Here is a 22,030-nt window from a genome sequence, read left to right on the forward strand (position 1 = left end):
TCATATTATAATCATGCTTGGCCATGCATGGGGGATTCAGTCCCTTTCATGGTCAATTAATCCTGATTGGCCATGAAAGGGGGTTATTGTGGAGTCAACTGTGGTAGCAAGACAGTTATTGGCCACAATTTTCCTTTGTGAGAGGTTAGAAGTATGCAGTAAATCGCATACATAGTAGGCCGTCCATACATGACCCTGACTGTTAACGATGTTTTTTGACGGAAATCAATATCACGAGCAGCTGATATTTTGCATTTTGGAAGTTTCTGCTTTTACAATGAATGCAGAGATTATATTTAATGGAATATTTTTAATTATTTTGTTTTTCCATACAAGACCAAACACTGAAATACAATTACTACCATTCTTTATACAATTTTATTTCATTTTTTTAAATTTCATAACAAATATGAAAAGGGACCAAACAGGCTAAATTTATACAGATTCTCTCCCTCCAGTTGATTGTTCACAATTGTTTCTCGGTCATTTATATAATCATTATCATAATAATTATACTCGGAATTCAACAATCTGAAGTGGTTAAACTACATGCAAATGAATATTGGAACAAGACAATTTCTTCTTATAATGTTTGTTTTTATCATTTGTAATTTTCGGGAGGTTAAAATATTGACGTCTTGAACTAGAGCTAGCATCAATTTTGTCAAGGTCACTAACGTAATTTTCCTTTCGTCGTTATAGTAAAGAACTATATTTTGACAAAAAAAAAACGATTATTAAGTTTTTACGAAATACCAAACTCCATGTAGATTGACAGCAGGATATGACTGATCGGGTGTCACTTTCAGCAGTTTACAGCGTGCAGACCCTGCGTCAAATAAAAAGGCGTCACATTCTAGGCGATTGCGACACTCTAGACCACAGACGCCAATGTTTGATGCGTCTGTGTCCACCATCACTGGTAACATGTCTCCGCCGGACCCTCTCTGAGCTGCCCATTTATCACATGAATCTGCAAAACAAAATAAACGTGTATTTAGCATTTTATCATTCATGACATCAAAATATCTGTGACCGGGTGGGCTGTGACTAATGGAATGCTACATTGAGATGTAAAAGGGATGAGTTGCTCTATTACAAGAAGACAGTGCAGTAAACGTACTCGTTAACAACGATACAGGACATCCTTGCACCTCCAGTCTCATTGATCTGTAATGATTTCCGCTTCCGGGTTCAGATATGACCCGGATGTACTTTCCCACGACGTTTCCCTCCAGTTGATTGGTCACAATTGTGTCTCGGTCATTATTTCCTGGGAATACCTTATAAAAGATCGAAAGTATTATTGATAACAGCACCAGCATGTAAATACAATAAGAATTGAAACCTTAAATTATTACATTTATTACAAATAATCCCTAGAAAACTGAAGTAGGAAGCTTGTTTGGAGGGTGGCGGGCATTTTGCTTATTGCCTTACCAAGATCATTTAATCATACACATTCTGTGTTGACGGAGGTAAAATAAAGTTACCGCTAAAATGTATAGTTATACAGTATGTGTAACCTTTATATCTCCTACTGTGTTTAACACAGCGCTCCAGCTGATTCCGTCCATACTCGTATTTACACTGTAGAGAGACACCCATTGATCTAAATCTGCTCGGCCACGGGTCTGCACGGCCGTCAGACGGGAGACATTTTGGAACTCCACCTGCGGATAGTCAAAAATGGGAAATGAAATATCATGGCCGGGGCAGTATAAAATCTACAAGAGTCGAACGTTGAAATTAATAAGTAACTGTCAAAACAGACTTAACCACTATAAACGCCAATAACACAGTGCCGCCATACTTCTGGAGTGAAATTGTCGAGGCAGTGTAAAGCGCCAGCTGATAATAACAATAAATGGGATAGAATATACAGTCAAACTCAAATTTACCGAGGCAGTAAGACCACTGTTCCGAGATAGCCTGAAACTTTAACTGCAAATATTGGAATAACTATTCGAACAAGTCTGAAAAAAATCAATTATCAAATAGGGAACAACAAGAATTGCCGAGAAATATCTGAAGACTCAAGCTGCAGATTATCACACAATAATTATTAAGTATAACATTGTCAAGGAAAATGTAGTATGCAAGACACCATGTCAAATTGGCAGTCCTTGAATTACCCTGACTATTGAAAGGATGTTACAATAATTAAACCAATCCAAAATTAAGGAATTAGTAGCAGGATACATAAATCTAAGCTATTGTGTACAGCAAACTGTAATGACGACACAATTTGTATTCAATATGATAGAAATATAAAAAGGCCAGTTCTTTTATTAGCTCACCTGCCCGAAGGGCAAGTGAGGTTATGCTATGGTGCAGCGTCCGTCGTCCGGCGTCAACTTTTCCATTTAAACAACTTCTTCTCCAAAATTTCGAGACCTAGAGTCCTGAACTTAGACTTATAGCATGCTGGGATGAAGGGCTACTAAGTTTGTTCAAATGGATGACCTTGACCTTTATTCAAGGTCACAGGGGTCGAATAGGTGGAAATGTTTAACAGACTTCTTCTAAATAACCAAGAGGCCTAGAGATCTGAAATTATGCCTGTGACATGCTGGGATGAAGCGCTACCAAGTTTGTTCAAATGAATGACATTGACCTTCATTCAAGGTCACAGGGGTCAAATAGGCTGAAATATCTTGTTAAGACTTCTGCTTCATAACTAAGAGGCCTAAAGACCCGATATTTTGCATGTAACATGCTGGGATAGAGGGCTACCAAGTTTGTTCAAATAATTGACCTTGACCTTCATTCAAGGTCACAGGGGTCAAAAAGACTAAAATCTTTAAACGACTTCTTCTTAATAACCAAGAGGCCTAGGGACCTGATATTGGGCCTGAGGCATGCTGGAATTAAGGGCTACCAAGTTTGTTCAAATGAATGACCTTGACCTTCATTCAAGGTCACAGGGGTCAATAAGGCTAAAATTTTTAAACAACATCTTCTTAATAACCAAAAGGCCTAGGGACCTGATATTGGGCATGTGGCATGCTGGGATAGAGGGTTACCAAGTTTGTTCAAAGAATTGACCCTGACCTTCATTCAAGGTCACAAGGTCAAATAGGCTAAAATCTTTAAACGACTTCTTTTTAATAACCAAGAGGCAAAGAGGCCTCTAATGTGCTTAGGGATGATATAAATTCTTATTTACTCTATTTGTTAACTACGAACCATGTATTGTATGATTACCAGATTGCAGGTGAGCGATTCGGGCCCATTGGGCCCTTGTTGCAGGATGTCACAACACGAATATACCGCAGTCTTCCAAAACACGCATAACACACTACTTCCATGCTGCACACTGCATACATGGAAGGCCGTCCTTATATGACCATGGTTATTGATAAAACGTTAATATAATAAGAACCCTGGAGCCTACCTCACAGGGGCGAGCGCGACGTTATTCTAATCACATAACTGACCTGAAGATAATGTCCCTCGCCTTGGCCATTCGGGCACCAGCTCCTAGAACTAGTGAGTCGTCCAAGTCGTGTAGGACAATCCCTTGCTGTAGACGAGGCGGTTAGTTTGTAGTCAGGCACACCATATGTTCCTGTCACGAGATTTGAATTACAGACAGCACATCCTGCTGTAAAATAAAGAACATCTTTACATTAATTACCATTATTGCTGTTTTTCGTGATTATCTTTTATATTTTTTTTATCATTACGATCATTCCATTCGTTCTTTTTCTTGCTTTTTTCAGACTGGTAATTCAATGTTACAGCATTGTGCTACTGCAATCTAAACAGTTTTTGCATGATTTGATTGATTTTGATTGAACATGGCGGTCAACGAGAATTTTTATAACATAGATTTCCTCGGAGACACAGCAATACAAATCAGAAGGAGAAGGTTCCGATACATGGATATTAGCATATCAGACGTATATTTCATTACGTGTCCGTACCTCTGAATCATATTTGAAGACGACCTGCTCTTAGAAGAGTGAGCTGGGGCCATGGCTCATTACGATATCCTAACATGAAGTTTTTACTTTGTATGTAGACTTACTTATTTTATATCGATTGTGAAAGAATACAAATTACTCGGATGTAAGTACGCAAGGTAATCTGAGTTTTAAATTAACACAAATAAAACTAAACCGCAATTAAATTTGTTTCGCTTGTTGTTTTTAATATAAAGTGATTAAATAAATGCTATGCTTGCGAATGAAGGTAAACTGGGTATTTTCGTTTCATTTTTATTAGTTTCTTGTCTTGTAACACAAGGTGAATTTTAGTTTTATATTATGATATTATGCTGATTTCATAAAGTCAAACGTTCGACAAGTAGTATGGTATTGTATATGCAAATGATATTTATACCTATATATGTAGAAAAGGGGATGAAATATTCAATGGCTTGGGTATTTAAAAGTTCGAATTTAAAACCTTAAAAAATATTATATAATATGAGGATATCATTCTTTCTATATATTGCAGCTAATTCAAAATTCTGTATTTTATTTTTGGGAATTATTTTGACAAATATTACAGAATATTAGCTAGCCAGGGAATTTTTCTGATTAAGTGAATAGTGCATATCTATCGATTTCGTTATACATGATTATTAGAAATGTATTTTTATGAATGTACTTAGTACTTAAAGATGTTCCATCGCCGTCAGAGCATAGACAATAATCATCATTTGAACAATTTTTTGTTTGTTTGATTATTTTAACGTCCTATAAACAGCCAGGTGATGTTTAGTCGTGTATATATTATGTGCCTGATTATATAAAATTTTGCTTTTGGTGCATGCGCAATCAGTGCTTAATTCCATATAGGACATAGTGCCATGGATTTTTGTTTTGGACGCAATTAAAAACTTTAAATATTAAGTAAAATAAGAAGCAGAAATTTCAATGGTGGTAATGATGTAAAGTAAGTAACTTTTGTAACTGAAGAAGAATGCTTATTTGTCTATTTCTTTTTTGGATGGAGGAACAAATAATATTTGTCATCGGTGTGGCATTTACAAAACCTTTCTCTTTATTTATATAGAGTAATAACCAAAATACGACATCAAAACGATGAAGATAAACTTACAAGTTGAAGTCACCAAAGTAAGAATCCCGAAGATTTCAAGCACTCTCCTCATCATGTGGTCCAAACACATTTCTGCTTTTTCTGTTTATTTAAAAATATAGACGCTTCGCGTTTGTTAGTCCGCCACATGTGCTCTTCAAAACTGTTCGATGATTAACTGAAATCAAAAGAATAGATTTTCGTTCCACAAACTTTGTACTTAAAAATACTTTTTCGCAAATTAATTTGAAACAAAGTGTTAGGAAACAATAGATAAATCAAGATAAGATGCAGTTGATATAATTGAACGGCAAATGCATTGATGAAATAACAGAACAGATTTTACAGTGTCTTTCTAATGGTTCAATCCATTCATAATATTTGCGACCCTTGATATAATCTCAGAACATTAAAGTATTTACAATCTATAAATGTGTCCAATCCATGTGCTAGTTATGACAACATAACATACGGTGAAACATGTCATTTTGACCTCCTCATACGTAATTCATGCAAATAATGTCCACTGTACAAGACATAACAGTCTCACAAAACAAGCACCACGCACGTCACACACACAAGACTCAACATACACGGGAGACCGTCCTTAATAAATCAGGCACATCAATATATAAACACATATTGCTTAACTAATGAGCAGGGGAAAAAACCAATGCATTTTTATCACAATAGGAAAAAATCAATTTGAAAGACTTGTTCTCAGCCATAAATTACCAATTACCTCATGCGAACATTTAATTATCTTTTTCTATTGTTATCTAACACGCCGAAATATAATGCAATGTAATTAATTGATTATTTCTTTATAATGATAGGCCAGAGAATATATAAAGGTGAAGAATCACACGTCCAATGTTCTGTAAACCAATATCACAGCTGGTTACTTAATGTGTTTTTCGTGAACGAGGGAGTGATTGATCCTTAAAAGTCTTTGATGTGAAAAACCCGTATATGCGGTGTGTAACGTGTATCAAATGCGTAGTGCGTGTCTTGGGATATTACAATATGTTCGTGTTTTCTTGTATAGTGGAACTATTGTCCTATTTATAGTGCTATATTACTGAAGCATGCTGCCGAAAACACCTAGCAACACATCCCATCCGGTCAAATTATGACAACGTGGGCGAACCAGTCGTCCCACTCCCTGTATGCTGAGCGCTAAGCAGGAGCAGTAACTACTACTTTTATAGACTTTGTGATGTTTCGGCCAGGGGACACAAACCAGAGCCTACGTCATAGGAGCAAGCCTTTAACAGAAGGCCAAAAGTGACGCGGTGTTATGGAGTCATTAGGAAGAGAAACGTACTAGGGTCATCAGGTATAATTCTAACGCCCTACCTGCAGGACCAATCCGGTTTAGACCCCTCTTGACCACTGGTGGCTATGTGACATTGATCATTCGCTCTCAATTTTAAGAGCTAATCCGTTTTAGACAAAGTAGGTCTAGGTATTCAAAGCGAATGGTCAATGTCATACAGCCCGTGGTGAAGTGGGTAGGGCTAGTCATCAATGTACTGTATCGCTTGATAGCCAATCACACTTTTTGTTATGTAATGATGGCATTTATCATGTTTGTTTACATTCTCTTTGTCTGTTCAAACTGTGTCATAAAACAAAACGACGTGTACAGTAACGACAAAGCTTCAATATAAACCAAACAAAAATAACGGAAATAACTATAGTCAATAACGCAAACAAAAAGCGGACGCCACCAGCAACTTTTAATTTTCGGCACATTAAAGATGACATTTTTTTTTTCAATAGATACATTGTCTTGATTGGTAGTGAAATCGATCTGCTTGTCATGTATAAACATCGAACGGCATTTATTATCCATTTGTTCATTAAGAATGTGAAATAGAGGGTAAACCAATTATAACTTTTGCAACCAATATTGACAACAACACTCAGTAGCTAATGACATTTTTATTCGATTCCCAATAATAATAATACCTTTATTTAAACGTCGAAGACCGATTGAGCCAGAGGCTCATCCATCTCCCATGGGGTCGACAAAAAATCATTCAATTCAACAAAGCAGACAATAATATTACTTTTACATGAATAGAAAGAAAGAAATCAACTCAAACTAAGTTAACTAATCAAAATATTATACGAAATTTATCAAAAATTAAATGTTTATCAACTACAACTATAAATCAAGTTAAATAAAAAACTAATCAGAATAAAATACGAAAAATATTTACATTTAAACAAGTTAAATGAATCAAAGTAAAATAGATTTGTTACGTAACACTTAAGGACAGGATCAGGGTTGTATTGTTTACAACATTTAAAGTTGTATGTGCCGTAGTTTTCATATTCATGAATCAAAAAGTCTAAATTTTTTTTACTATTTTACTCATTACTTGTAATTATCAACATTTTGAAAATTAACATACTTACAACTCCTAGCTGCCCCCCGAACATACCACTGTCTCCCAAAACACGCACCTCGCACTTCACACACGTCACACGCTGCATACATGGGATGCCGTGCTTAACTGACCCTGGTTATTAATAGGACTTTAAAATAATCAAACAAGCAAATACAACTCACAGGTTTTAATTTTGCAAGTACCAATAAGAGCTGAAAACGTATTTTGGCAGTACTGCTAAAAATCAGTGTGTTTTCATCGAAAACGTTGTGAAATGAATAAATACGAACAACTCATGAAGACAAGTTGTGGTGTGCTAATCCCATTTTTAACATGCATGCTTTTTTCAAACTGATGATTTTCAATAAGATAACTGAAGAAAAAATAGCATTAATCATGCACACACGCACAAATAGCATGTCAAAATTTTCAGCCAGTTACAGCACAGATAAATTTAAACATTTTCCATACACATTTGCAATAAATTTAAATTAAGCTATTTTAATCAGATTGTGCCGCATATTCTTTAATTGGACTGGGTAATAAATCAGCACTATATTTTAAAACATTAAAGATGCTCCACCGCTGACAAATGGTATGTTTTCACTATCAAAACAGCAGCAGACGGTTTAGTATTTTTTCTTCAGTTACAAAAGTTACTTATCAAAAACAGCAGCAGACGATTTAGTATTTTTCTTCTGTTACTTTACACCATTACCACCGTTGCAAAGTTTGAGCTTTTAATTTTACTTCAAGTTGAAAATATATAAAAAAAAATAATTAATTGCTTCCCGAAAAAAATCCGTGGCACTATATCCTACATGGAATGAAGTACTGATTGCGCATGACCCAAAGGCAAAATAAATTATTCATAAATTCATTTTTTGCGTTAATTAGACTTATGTATGCACGATTAAACACTAATTATTGTTCAAATAATGTATATCATTTATGCTCTGCGATGGAGCATCTTTAAATTAACCAATTCCCATCTCGCTCTTACAGACGTCGACATGTCACAGCAAGGTATCAGAGAAACACTACAAACCGTATACCCCATACATGCCAACGGAACGTTACATACATACATGTATACGGAAAGACATCTTGACAAATCAGAGCACCCAGCCCAACCACAATCTTCAGTTACTCGCAATAGGCTCACTAGAAACAACCAAATATACCCGTACTTTCAGGGGTCCTTCAAGGATCCTATCTGGTACCAATTATATTTCTCCTCTACACCAACAATTTTCATGAACACTTGAATGAATACTCAGAAAATATGAAAATAAATACCCGTAACATCAGGGGCCCTCAAATGAAGATCTACACGAACATTTGTTATTTTCTTTTATTAAATGAACGTCCTACTAACAGCTAGCCAGTGTCATGTAATGACGGTCTCCCGTGTATGGGTTATGTAGTGTGTATGAAGTGCGCAGTGCGTGTTTTGGTCAAGAAAAATATTGTTTATCCTTTCGTCACTCAAAAACATATGACAGGTAGGTAGGGATAATTTCAATAGGTGCCCGAATGCGACATAGAAAGCAATTATGTGTATTGCCGTGTTTGGTACTGAATACCTGTATCTATTTCAGGATAATTATACCAAAGATAGATAACATTCTTACAATCTGATTAAAATACAGATCCTCATTATCACTACGTTTGATAAGGGGATTTTACAACATCTCATTTGGGGTCACGTCAAGATAACCTTTGGAAATGGCCAATCAAATTGCCAATGCTAGAATCTTGACTGTGGACAAAATAGTTTGAAAAAGCTGTCGGAATTATATTCGTATACGAGGTCATCTCGCCCAAAGTGCCCAACAAAGCTAAATACATATATATATACTTATATATGTACACGTGGTAAAAGGTCATCCGAACATGACCCCTTATGGACTGTTGTCAGATCCTCTATTGAACGGAGTGGTTATAAGGATCTGTATTTTAATCAGATTGATATTCCTATCAGCTTACTATTTTTATAGTGTAGCTTCGTGGCCGCTACGGCATATAATTCACATATTCACTATGAAATAACCACGTGTATATGAACTATATGGAAGCCGTGAACAGCCATATACGGAAGGTGTTTACCTTTGTACACAAGAACTCCGACATATAATTGTTTGGTGTTGTTGCCTGGTGAGGTGATACTGCATCGAGACTGAGACCCTTGCAGTGTTTATCGTACTATGATTATACGTTATATATTGAACACCATTGAGGCCAATATGTGTATTGCGGCAGTAAGATAGTGCATGGTCAGTCGGTGATTGATAGACGACCATAGACCTTAATGAGCGCTCGGGAACTATATTGTATTTAGTACATAAAATGTTGTTCATACGGAATAAAGAGTTGCACTACACCGCCTGATATCAGACAGGTACTACTGGCCATATCTGTGTATGGAAAGACAGAGGAAGCACCATGACCATTGATATTGTGTATGGACTTTGTGGAGGCAGCAGTGTAATGGTGTGGAACCGATGAATTTTACACATAGGGGATACATTAGGGATTGAAATTTATTGCATTATTACTATATAGGTGTACATTCTATAAGTTGTTATAAATAATATTGTAACATATAACATATGGACGTGCGATTTACTGGAAGAGTACTGTGGGAGTGTGTACGGAAGTGGTTATTGGATATTGTATATTTTGTATAGTATATGTTGTAACTTGTAATAATTGTGGATATTGTGACATGCTGTTCATTAATTGGTGAAACATGTAACAATATGTCTCGGTTAGTTTACAATGCTCAAGGCTATATAAGCGCCGCCGTGGTTTTTGAATAAATCAAGTGTTTACAAGAAGTTTGTGTGGATAACGGAAGACGGACTAAATTTCCAGAATTTCCCGGTAGGCATTTAGTCTTAGTATTGAAAAGAAAGTCAATAACAAGAAACAACGTGCGTTTTGTTTTATTTGTTTACATTTTTAACGAATTTAATTAAGTTTAGGTTCTTGTCATTGTCAGCTCTGGTCAATTAATTTGTAACCATCCCTTCAAACGAGTTAGTTCTTTTTTAAACTCTGATCAATTTATTTGTAACCATCCCTTGAAACGAGTAAGTTCTTTTGCCAGCTCTGATCAATTAATTTGTAACCATCCCTTCAAACGAGTTCTTTGCATCCTAAACAGTATTGTTAAACTGTTATGACGTAACCAGAAATCACCGGAGTCATAATAACCCGAAGGCCTAAATAACATATGGGAGCGAAAATTAAATAACATATGGGAGCGAAAATTATCATTTATCTAATACGAAAAAGTAAAGGAATATACTGTTTTCGAGGTCACACGTCTAATAAATGTAGATGGAGATTATAAAACAACATAAATGCCGAAACTATTTGTATTCAGAAGTTGGATCAGAAGATGGCGTTGATTTGTGGCAGTTAACATGCATGTTGTTATTGTGTCGCTTTTCATCTCATGTCGAGTGGGTGTGTAACAAATATATTTCGAGCAATCAATAATTAAACTGATACAAACAGGACCAGGTGCAATCAATCAATTCAAGTTACAACATCAATAACAGCTTCAGGTCCTTAAGATAATAAACAAACAAAACCGATTTTATTTTACATGAGAATGAAACTTCAGGTGCTAAAATACGCCAAACACATGAAACATAATAGGTTGTGCATTACCGCTAATTTTATTATCAAAAGTCTACATTGGTGTTTTTGATAAAATACCACACTCCATCAAGATGTACTGAGGGACTTGAGCCATCGAGCGTCGAATTTAGCAACCTACAGTGGTTGTTACCAACGTCGAAAAAGAAACTGTCGCAATCAGGCTGCCTGAAACATCTCAGACCACACATTCCATGGTTAGAAGCGACCATTTCCTCGAGAACCTTTAAAACGTCCCCTGTGGATCCCAGTCTAGCCTTCCATCCTTTACAAGTTTGACAGGTGTCTAAAACATACCACCAGTTGGCTTTGCTTTATATAGTAAATGCTGTTCGTCATCGTTGTTGTGTTAATTTACAAAAACACTCAATCACAAATTTACTTAAAATTAAATTCATTTGATTACATTATCCCTATAATTTAAAAAAAAAACATCACTTAAGTAAACAAATACCTAAGATAATTATAGGGAAAAATTGAAAATTCAATTTTAGCAGAACGTTAATTTGTTTGTTTGTTTAATTATTTTGACGTCCTATTAACAGATTACATACATGTACATCATGTATATACAAATTATGTTATGTGTATAATGTGTCGACGCATAGAGATGCGTAAAAATAAATGTATTTGAATTGTGGCTTAATATTGGACTCTTAAGGACACAATTATACGAATAACATTGATTGTAATAAATAAATAATCCATAAGTAATCCAACTTAGCTCCATCAAACGTGTTTCAAGATCTAATTGAAGTTTGGTTTTATTGAATGTTTTTCCATTGTATCAATGACATATTACCTTTTTCGACGTCGACGGGACTATGGTGATACATTGATGTATCTAAATATTGGATGTCGATAGGACTATGGCAATATCCCGAATTATCCAAATATTGGACGCTGATGGGGCTATGGTGATATCTCGAGTTTTATAAATATTGGACGTCGATCTGACTGTGGCGACATATCGAGTTTTCTAAATATTGGACACCGATGGGACTATGACAATATCCTCAGTTATTTAAATATTGGACATCAATGGGACTATGGCGATATCCTGAGTTATCTAAATATTGGACGTCAATGGGACTATGGCGATATCCTGAGTAATCTAAATAGTGATCGCCAATGGGCTATGGTGATATACAGAATTCTTTAAATATTGGACGTCAAAGGGCTATGGCGATATCCTGAGTAATCTAAATATTGGTCGTCGATGAGACTATGGCGATAATGAGTTATCTATGGCGTATCTGGTTATCTAAATATTGGTCGTCGATGAGACTATGGCGATATCCTGAGTTATCTAAATATTGAACGTCAATGGGCTATGGTGATATCCTGAATTATTTAAATATTGGACGTTGATGGGTCTATGGTGATACTCGAGTTTTTAAATATTGGACGTTGATCGGACTGTGGCGATATCTCGAGTTATCTAAATATTGGACGATGATGGGGCTATGGTGATATCTCGAGTTATCTAAATATTTGACGTCGATCGGATATGGTGACTTATCGAGTTGTCTAAATATTGGACGCCGATGTGTTTGGCAATATACTGATTTATCTGAATATTAAATGCCGATGGGACTATGACGATATATCGAGGTATCTAAATGGGATTATGGCGATATACTGAGTTATTTAAATTTTGGATGTCGATGGGACAATGGCGATATCCGGAGTAATCTAAATATTGGTCGTCAATGGGACTATAGCGATATCATGAGTTATCTACATATTGGATGTCAATGGGACCACGGCGATATCCTGAGTTATCTTAATATTGGATGTCGATGGAATTATGGCGATATCCTGAATTATTTAGATATTGGACTTTAGGTTTCGTATTGTATCAATTCGAGTGGAGGAGGTTATGGGGTATCTAGATATTTATAAAAATCACAATCCAAAATTATAATCAGTGTTCACAAAAGGGGGCACCTACCTGATAAAAAGGAAATCGGACATCCTAACACTTCCAGGCGCATTGACCTTCTGGTACTTGCATATCCTGAGATAGATATGACCCGGATGTACTTAGCCATTACATTGCCTTCCAGGTTGTTGGTAACAATTGTATCCCCGTCAAAGTTTCCAGGAAACGACTGCAACAATTCAATAATGTTATTGTTACATAGTTTAAGTCATCTTTAAATTATCTTAAAATTATATGTTCAATCCGGCATGTACAGAGGATTTTGCATGGTTTGAAAATATTGTATTTCATCGCGTCACATGTCGATCTACTTATGACATAAATCTGTTGACCAATCTTATCTAGAACTCAATCGAGTTCATAGAGAATTCGACAACATCCCATTAAAGATCACGATATAGTGACCTTCAGGATTTACCAATCAAATTGCAACTCCCTTTTTTCTGTGGGGATGGAAGTAAAGGAATCATCTCCATATAGCCAGTGTCTTGTGTTGGGTTTCAGGGAGGTGAATGAAAGCCATATATAATAACCCGATATCTTATTTTGGTAGCGTAATGTTTTCCATTTTATGTTAAAATTGCTTTAATAACTACGATAACAGGTCATATACAATTAAACCAATCCGTCACCGCGACTATTGAAGTGTAATTAGTTTCTGGAGTGGGACGACTGGTACGCCTGTTGTCAATGTAATGTAACCATGTAGAATGTGTTGCTTGGTGTCATCGGTGGCATGTTTTAGCACTATCAAACGAGCAGGACTTACCTGCACCTCATACACACTACACACCGCATACATGGATGGGAGGCCGTCCTTGTATGATCCTAGCTATTAATAGGACGTTAATAAATCAAACAATTAAACAAGTTACACTATACAAGAAGACATAAAACGAATATACCACTTAAAACGAAACACACACCTCGCAGTGCACACACACACGGAAGACCATCCTTAAATGACCCTGGCTGTTACAAGAACGGCAATATAATAGCCAATCTAAACCAAACTGTTCGTGGTCCCAAATAACCATTTTAACACAATGCTATATCAATTATTTGTTCTTTGTCCTTTACCTTTACATCACCTGTCGTAGAATTCAAGATGGCGGTCCAGGTCAATCCATCCAAACTCGTATTAACACTGTACATGGTCACCCATTGCGTAAAAATCTGGCGCCCACGAGTCTGTATTGCTCGCAGCGATGATATCTCCTTGAACTCCACCTTGTAAATATCAAAACAAGAGGCCCATGGGCCTTAACGGTCATCTGACTATTAGTATAATACAACATAGTCGTTTAAAATTTTTAGCCTATTTGACCCCTGTGACCTTGATTGAAGGTCAAGGTAATTCATTTGAACAAACTTGGTATCCCTTCATCCCAGCATGCTACATGCCCAATAATAGTACCACGGCTTTCTGGTTCTTGAGAAGAAGTCATTTAAAGATTTTAACCTATTTGCCACCCGTGACCTTAAATGAAGATCAATGTCATTCATTTGAATAAACTTGATAGCCCTTCATACAAGCATGCTACATGCCCAATATCAGTACCAAGGCCTTCTGGTTTCTGAGAAGAAGTCATTTAACGATTTTAGCCTATTTGACCCCCGTGACCTTGAATGAAGGTCAAGGTCATTCATTTGAACAAACTTGGTAGCCTTTCATCCCAGCATGCTAAAGGTCCAATATCAGTACCATAGGCATTCTGGGTCTTGAGAAGAAATTTGATAGCCCTTCATTCAAGCATGTCAAAGGCCCAATATCAGGTCTCTAGGCCTCTTAGTTATTGACAAGAAGTTGTTTAAAGGATTTTAGCCTATTTGACCCCTTTGACCTTGTATGAAGGTCACAATATGAGTATCCTGGGCCATTTAGTTCTTGAGAAGAAGTCATTTAAAGATTTCAGCCTATTTGACCACTGTCAAGGTCATTCATTTGAACAAACTCGGTAGCCCTTGATCCCAGCATGCCACAGGCCTAATATCAGGTCTCTAAACCTCTTCATTATTCACAAGAAGTTGTTTAAAGGATTTTAGTCTTTTTGACCCCTGTGACCTTGAATGAAAGTCAAGGTCATTCATTTGAACAAACTTGGTAGCCCTCCATCCCAGCAACCTACAGGCAAAATATGAGTACGCTGGGCCTTCTGGTTATTGAGAAGAAGTTGTTTGAATGAAAAGTTTACGGACAGCGGACGATGGACGGTGCATGATGACCTAATAATATCATTTAAATTAAAAACAAAAAATGTATCAGTTTTGAAAAGAACTGCTCTTTGAAATTTTCGTTTACTAGAATCCATTTGTGACGGTTATAAATAACGTCATACACATTACACATCACATACATGGGAGTCCGTCCTCACATGACACTGGCTGTTGATATGACGTTAGTTCATCAAACAAACAAACAATGGCCAATTAATAAGGTTTAGACTGTATTTTATGGAAACAAAATATTTATACACAACAAGTGAAGGACATCGCCAGGATAAATACAAGCAAGTTTCAGCCAAATCGATATAACTATAGACGTTTAAAACGTAAAAATTTTAAACACGGCGGACGACGACCGACTACACATGATAACCTTTCGGATCAGATAACATAACAAGAGGCCTTAGCGGTCACCTGAGTTCGGATACAGAATGAAACAAAGACACAAAAACACTATCTATTGGCCCACCAGGCCCTTGAAACCAGTCAGTGATTTTATAACTGACTTTTCAATCTATGAAGAGTATCTGGTTCCATCAAATCTGTGAATTCAGAAGATTTTTTTTTTCTTATTTTAGTCATTTTGACCCCTTTTGGCCCCGCCCATCTACCCCTGGAGGTTGGCCAGGACCAATATGGATATGATGCTAAAATGCTATCACAGGGTAATAATTCTAACCAAGTTTGACGTATTGAAAATTAAGCAAATAATGCTCATAAATGTATTTTTCCAATATCAATTAAAATAGATTTGACCCCTTATCAGGGGAAAGTCTGAGATGCCAGGGCCATGAAATTAACAATTTTTGTAAATGGCCTTAAAAAGACCTTCCAATCTATTAAGAGTATTTGGATCTATCAAATTTGTAAATTCAGAAGGAGACTTTTGATATTTTAGCCATTTTGACCAATTTTGGCCCCACCCTCTGGCCCCTTGGGGTCGGCCAGGTCCAATATGGATATGATGCTAAAATACTATCTCAGACTTATAATTCTAACAAAGTTTGACTCATTTCCTATAACACATGGAATTTCTGGAATTTCAGAAGAAGATTTTTGAAGTTTTAGTCTATTTGACCCCTTTTGGCCCAACCTCTCAGGCCCCTGGGGGTCAGTCGTGGAAAAATTGTTAATAGGATTCAATGGCCTTCTCATACTGATAATTCTGACAGCATTTTACTTATTTCCTATAACAAATGATTAAATAATGCTCAAAAATGTCTTTTCCTTGTATAAACTATAGTAAACTTGACCCCCTCCCCAGGGGGGAACATGAGACCCCAGGGTCATATAATTCACAATTTTTGTAAAGGACCTCAAGACCTTTTAATCTATGAAGAGTATTTGATTTTACCATTTCTGGAATTTCAGAAGAAGATTTTTGAAGTTTTAGCCTATTTGACCCCTTTTGGCCCCACCCCTCAGGCCCCTGGGGGTCAGTCGTAGAAAAATTGTTAATAGGATTCAATGGCCTTCTCATACTAATAATTCTGACAGCATTTGACTTATTTCCTATTACAAATGACCAAACAATACTCAAAAATGTGTTTTCTCTATATAAACTATGGCAAACTTGACCCCCTCCCTAGGGGGGAACGTGAAACCCCAGGGTCATATAATTCACAATTTTTGTAAAGGACCTCAAGACCTTTTAATCTATGAAGAGTATTTGATTCTACCATTTCTGGAATTTCAGAAGAAGATTTTTGAAGTTTTAGCCTATTTGACCCCTTTTGGCCCCACCCTCAGGCCCCTGGGGGGCTGGGAGCATATAATTCACAATTTTAGTTGACCTTTGGCTATGGAAGGTTTCTGCAAAATTTCAACAAATTTGGTTAAGTAGTTTTGAAGAAGTCGAAAAAGTAAATTGTTTATCGCCATACGACGGACGACGCACGACGACGGACAAAAGGCGATTAGAATAGGTCACTTGAGACTTCGTCTCAGGTGACCTAAAAAGGGTAGATTTCTAGTATACAAGAAGACGAATATTCTTAAACTTGAAAACATCACACTTAAAAACAATACCTGGAAATAGTTCCCATTGTCTGTGTTGTTCGGACACCATCCATCAGAGCTGTTGATTCTCCCGTCTTCTAAATAGCAGGACTTGTATGTAGATGAGGCCGACAACGCATCGTCGCTAACACCGTGTGGCCCAGTCACCAGATTGAAATTACAATGGTGTGCTCGTGCTAAAAAAAAACAACAAAAAATGTAAGTTCCTAAATTTCGCGGGTGCAAAATTTCGCGGTTTACTATGGAACATATTCACTGGGGGTTAGTTACGGGAATTATCTTTGTTGCCTAGAAAGGTTGTAATTTGTAAAGCTATTATTTAGATACATTTCTCGAGGTATTAAATTTCGCGAATTTGGGTCAATCTGCAAAAAAAGCGAAATTAAACCGTAAATTTCAGCAACTACATATTACTGTACGCCGTTGTTTTTGCGAGTATACAAAATTTCGCGCCTCCGTTATTTTCAATACATTTGCGAATATATAAAGTTGCGATCAAGAGCTCTTATTGACAACATTGCATTTATATAATATGCATGTATGCAATTATTCACAAAATATTTGAATTAGCATTCGAGCTATAGCGAAATTACGCAAAATAATATGGTTTGTACTATTGAGTTTGTTACAATAGGACAATCACATGAATTAGCCATTAAGGTAAAAGTTAAAAAAAATTATTATGACAAAATCTTTATTGTAAGTAATGGATATAATGTTATGGAGCAATATGTCAATTAGTACATTTTAAGTTAATTAAACAAAAAAGAAACATAATATCTTGGAATATAATGTACTACTAAATTACAACCAATGCAACTTAATGCTTGATAAAAGTGTCATATAGATTATTTCGGATTATGATTTCAAGAGACCGAATATGAATTAATTATGATCTTTTAAGATTAATCAATCACATCAATAAGCTAGAAGAAAGTTTCCAAAGGTGTTTCCTATCATTGAATATTGAAATATGAATTATGATTACATTCTTCAAAATATATCGATGTTAGGAAAAATACAAACATATCCTATTATTGAAATACAACTTCGTTGAAATTTAAATATCATTTAAAATTAATCCAACACATTAGTACGCAAGCATAGTACTTAGTACATATGCTTTGCCTATAAATAAATCAATAACACTTTGCTGAAAATGAAATATAAACTCACAAGTTCAAATCATTTCAAATTAACCAAACACATTGATACGTTAGAAAAGTGCTTACATAGACATTGCCTGTTACTGAAATTCAATTTCTTTGAAATTGAAATGTGTATTCTAATCATTGTAAATTAATAAACACATCATTACACAAGGAAAAGTGATTACATAGGCATTGCCTATCAATGAAATACAAATTTATTGAAAGTAACAAAATGAGTTCTACTTATTTTAATCAATTAAGCAAATTAATTCCTACTTACCTCTACCTATTATCACCACGATGGAGATAAATCCGAGTGTCTGTATCACTAATCCCGTCATGCGTGGTTAAATGTCTTCTTTTATCAGTCAGATTATATTCGACTTTTGTCGGTACCTATAAACTGTACGACTTTGGTTGGTACATATAGACTGTGGACAGCTTTGGCAGGTACCTATATATATTACCACGTATTTTGGGATCCCAGGATGACATTATTCCATTAACAAGGTAAATTGATCAATAACTTCAGAATGGTAGTGTCAACAATATAAAATGAAATTAAATAGATATATTTTACAAATGTGTAGCTCGAAAGCTAATGTAGATAATAGAAGGATGTCCTTTGTAGCGGTGTAATGTAAAGTATAGTTTAAATACAAAATATTTTATCGGTACACTAAGAAATTCCTCGTAAGCTAGTGGGCTATTTATATCGCTAGGATTATTTTTTCATACTAAATCTGGATGCCGATTCATTTTTTTCATACCACTATACAAATAAATCCCGGAGTGGCGCGGAAACCCGACGTTATCGTGACGACACAATAGAAACATTGACGTTGCGTATTGATTTCAAACAACAATGCATTGGAAAATCATTGGAATCGTTAGTGTAAACGTATTCCATTTTATCAAGTAGCCTGGAAAAGAAACTAAGCATCAGTAAGCATTGATGTCACTCTTTTTTAATTTCATCGAGTTATGTAAGAATTGTTTTTGCAATCTGTGAATCCGCGATGAATATTTTTAAAAAATGATGACATTAGTCTGTGGTTCGTGGCAAGTCCGTCCCTCCGTGTCAACCAAATCCGTAATATCGCTATTTCTTTCTCAAAAAGTACTGGAGTGCACTTCTCAAATCTAATATGTGAGTTCCCCCTGGTACCTAGTTATGCATGAAGGGTTTCAGGATGACTGACAGGCAGTCATCTTGAGTTTTTACAATTATTTTTTATAAGGTTTTGAGGTTTTGAAATATTTAGGTTTAATTTTACAGTAGTAAGCCAAGGAATTCGCCCATGTCATTTGTTGTAATATATTTCGTGTACTTTGAGATATTTTAATCAACAATCATCGATGTGGTTCGTAGAAGAGAATTTTTTTTAGATAAAATTAATCCAATTTTCCGTCTCTGATGTCGAATAATAGCTCAAGTGGAACTATGACGTGAAGTAAGAATAAAAGAACAAATTGACATCATAGTTTTGTTGCTGTGCTGCATGGCATCGTCTATTTCACAAAAAAGAAATGAATCGCATGTTAATCAACATAGTTGACAAAAGCCTAGTCAGTTAAAACGTCATGAAAAAAAAATGAAAATATGCCTAACTACATCAATTATGCTGTATAATTATGACACAACACACATTTGGCATAGTACTATACATACCCTGGATATTAATAAAGTACTTACCTGTATAAAATATAAAATATGCCTTACTTGGTATCTAGTATAATGCAGGTGATGTTTCGAATCTACTTTTTGTGAATTATGATCCAGTGTAGAAATCTAGTATCTGGTATAATATGCCTTACCTGGTATCCAGTGTAATAGAGGTGAGGACAAGATTTGTATATACAACATACAGGTGTAAAATGTGAATGATGTACAAATCTGGTATCTGGTTTAATGCATGCCTTACCTGATATCTAGTACAATAGAAGTAATGTCAAGATTTGTTTATCCAACATACATGTGTAAACAAGAGGCCCAGAGGGCCTGTATCGCTCAACTGGTTTATAATGCCAAGTATGTTCTAAATACAGGTTCATTGTTTCTTTTCTGAAGGAATTTTAATATTAACCTCTAAATCCCCTATTGGGCCCACCTATCCTGCCCCCCCCCCCGGGGGGGGGGGGGGGGCAGAGCCAAATTTGGTTACAATCCATGTAGAACTCTATGACAAGTAGCGATTTAAAGGATTTACTTCTATTTCTCCAATTGGGCCCCCCCTCCTGCCCCCGGAGGGTCAGAGCCAAAATTTATACAAGTTCTCCTCTCCTACCACAAAGGATGTTTGTGGCAAAATTTGGTTACAATCCATGTAGAACTCTATGACTAGTAGTGATTTAAAGGATTTACCTCTATTTCACCTATTGGGCCCTGCCCCTCCTGCCCCCGGGGGACCAGAGCCAAAATTTATACTAGTTCTGTTCCCCTTCCCCCAAGAATGTTTATGGCCAAATTTGGTTACATTCCATTCAGAACTCTATGGCTAGTAGCGATTTAAAGGATTTACATCTATTTCCACTATCGGGGCCCACCCCTCCTATATTCCATTCAGAACTCTATGACTAGTAGCGATTTAAAGGATTTACCTCTATTTCCCCTATTGGGCCCCGCCCCTCCTGCCCCCGAGGGACCAGAGCCAAAATTTATACAAGTTCTGTTCCCCTTCCCCCAAGGATGTTTGTGGCCAAATTTGGTTACAATCCATGTAGAACCCTATGACTAGTAGCGATTTAAAGGATTTACCTCTATTTCCCCTATTGGGCCCCGCCCCTCCTGCCCCCGGGGGGTCAGAGCCAAAATTTATACTAGTTCTGTTCCCCTTCCCCCAAGAATGTTTATGGCCAAATTTGGTTACATTCCATTCAGAACTCTATGGCTAGTAGCGATTTAAAGGATTTACATCTATTTCCACTATCGGGGCCCACCCCTCCTGCCCCGGGAGGCCAGAGCCAAAATTTATACAAGTTCTGCTCCCCTTCCCCCAAGGATGTTTGTAGCCAAATTTGGTTACAATCCATGTAGAACTCTATGACTAGTAGCGATTTAAAGGATTTACCTCTATTTCCCCTATCGGGCCCCGCCCCTCCTGCCTCCGAGGGGCCAGAGCCAAAATTTATACAAGTTCTGTTCCCCTTTCCCCAAGGATGTTTGTGGCCAAATTTGGTTACAATCCATGTAGAACCCTATGAACTAGTAGCGATTTAAAGGATTTACCTCTATTTCCCCTATTGGGCCCCGCCCCTACTGCCCCCGGGGGGTCAGAGCCAAAATGTATACAAGTTCTGTTCCCCTTCCCCCAAGGATGTTTGTGGCCAAATTTGGTTACAACCCATGCAGAACTCTATGACAAGTAGCGATTTAAAGGAAATGTTGACGGACGACGGACGCCACGCCTGGTATCCAGTATAATAGAGATAAGGTCGGGATTTGTTAATACAACATACAGGTGTAAAATATGAACCAGTGTTGAAATCTCATCTGGAATAATATGCGTTACCTAGGATCTAGTAAAATACAGCTGTTGTCGTGATTTTTTTATTCACTTTTTTTTTCAGCA

General features: G+C 36.5%; 2 protein-coding genes across 4 annotated transcripts; both read right to left on the bottom strand.

The window, feature by feature from the left end:
* Positions 1-366: 366 nt before the first annotated feature.
* Positions 367-5,638, bottom strand: LOC138309107 (inactive carboxypeptidase-like protein X2). 3 transcript variants are annotated; one of them, XM_069250248.1, is made up of 6 exons: positions 5,522-5,638; positions 5,071-5,227; positions 3,441-3,607; positions 1,542-1,673; positions 1,124-1,283; positions 367-973 (listed from the first exon to the last, which is right to left on the bottom strand). In XM_069250248.1, exons 2-6 carry the CDS (start codon positions 5,138-5,140, stop codon positions 738-740), a joined length of 765 nt encoding a protein of 254 aa, XP_069106349.1. In that variant the 5' UTR covers positions 5,141-5,227; positions 5,522-5,638; the 3' UTR covers positions 367-737. The 3 variants fall into 3 exon arrangements, with proteins under 3 accessions (XP_069106349.1, XP_069106347.1, XP_069106348.1); XM_069250246.1 differs by having other exon boundaries at positions 1,527-1,673; XM_069250247.1 differs by having other exon boundaries at positions 1,527-1,673; positions 5,472-5,632.
* A 5,114-nt stretch (positions 5,639-10,752) lies between these two features.
* Positions 10,753-19,083, bottom strand: LOC138309230 (contactin-associated protein-like 2). The gene is made up of 5 exons (XM_069250383.1): positions 18,739-19,083; positions 17,317-17,483; positions 14,143-14,292; positions 13,072-13,231; positions 10,753-11,403 (listed from the first exon to the last, which is right to left on the bottom strand). The coding sequence occupies exons 1-5, from the start codon at positions 18,797-18,799 to the stop codon at positions 11,144-11,146; spliced, it is 798 nt and encodes a 265-aa protein (XP_069106484.1). The 5' UTR covers positions 18,800-19,083; the 3' UTR covers positions 10,753-11,143.
* Between the last annotated feature and the right edge of the window lie 2,947 nt (positions 19,084-22,030).

This window comes from Argopecten irradians, chromosome 15, assembly GCF_041381155.1.
Source record: "Argopecten irradians isolate NY chromosome 15, Ai_NY, whole genome shotgun sequence".
In the NCBI taxonomy this organism is placed as follows: Eukaryota; Metazoa; Mollusca; class Bivalvia; order Pectinida; family Pectinidae; genus Argopecten; species Argopecten irradians.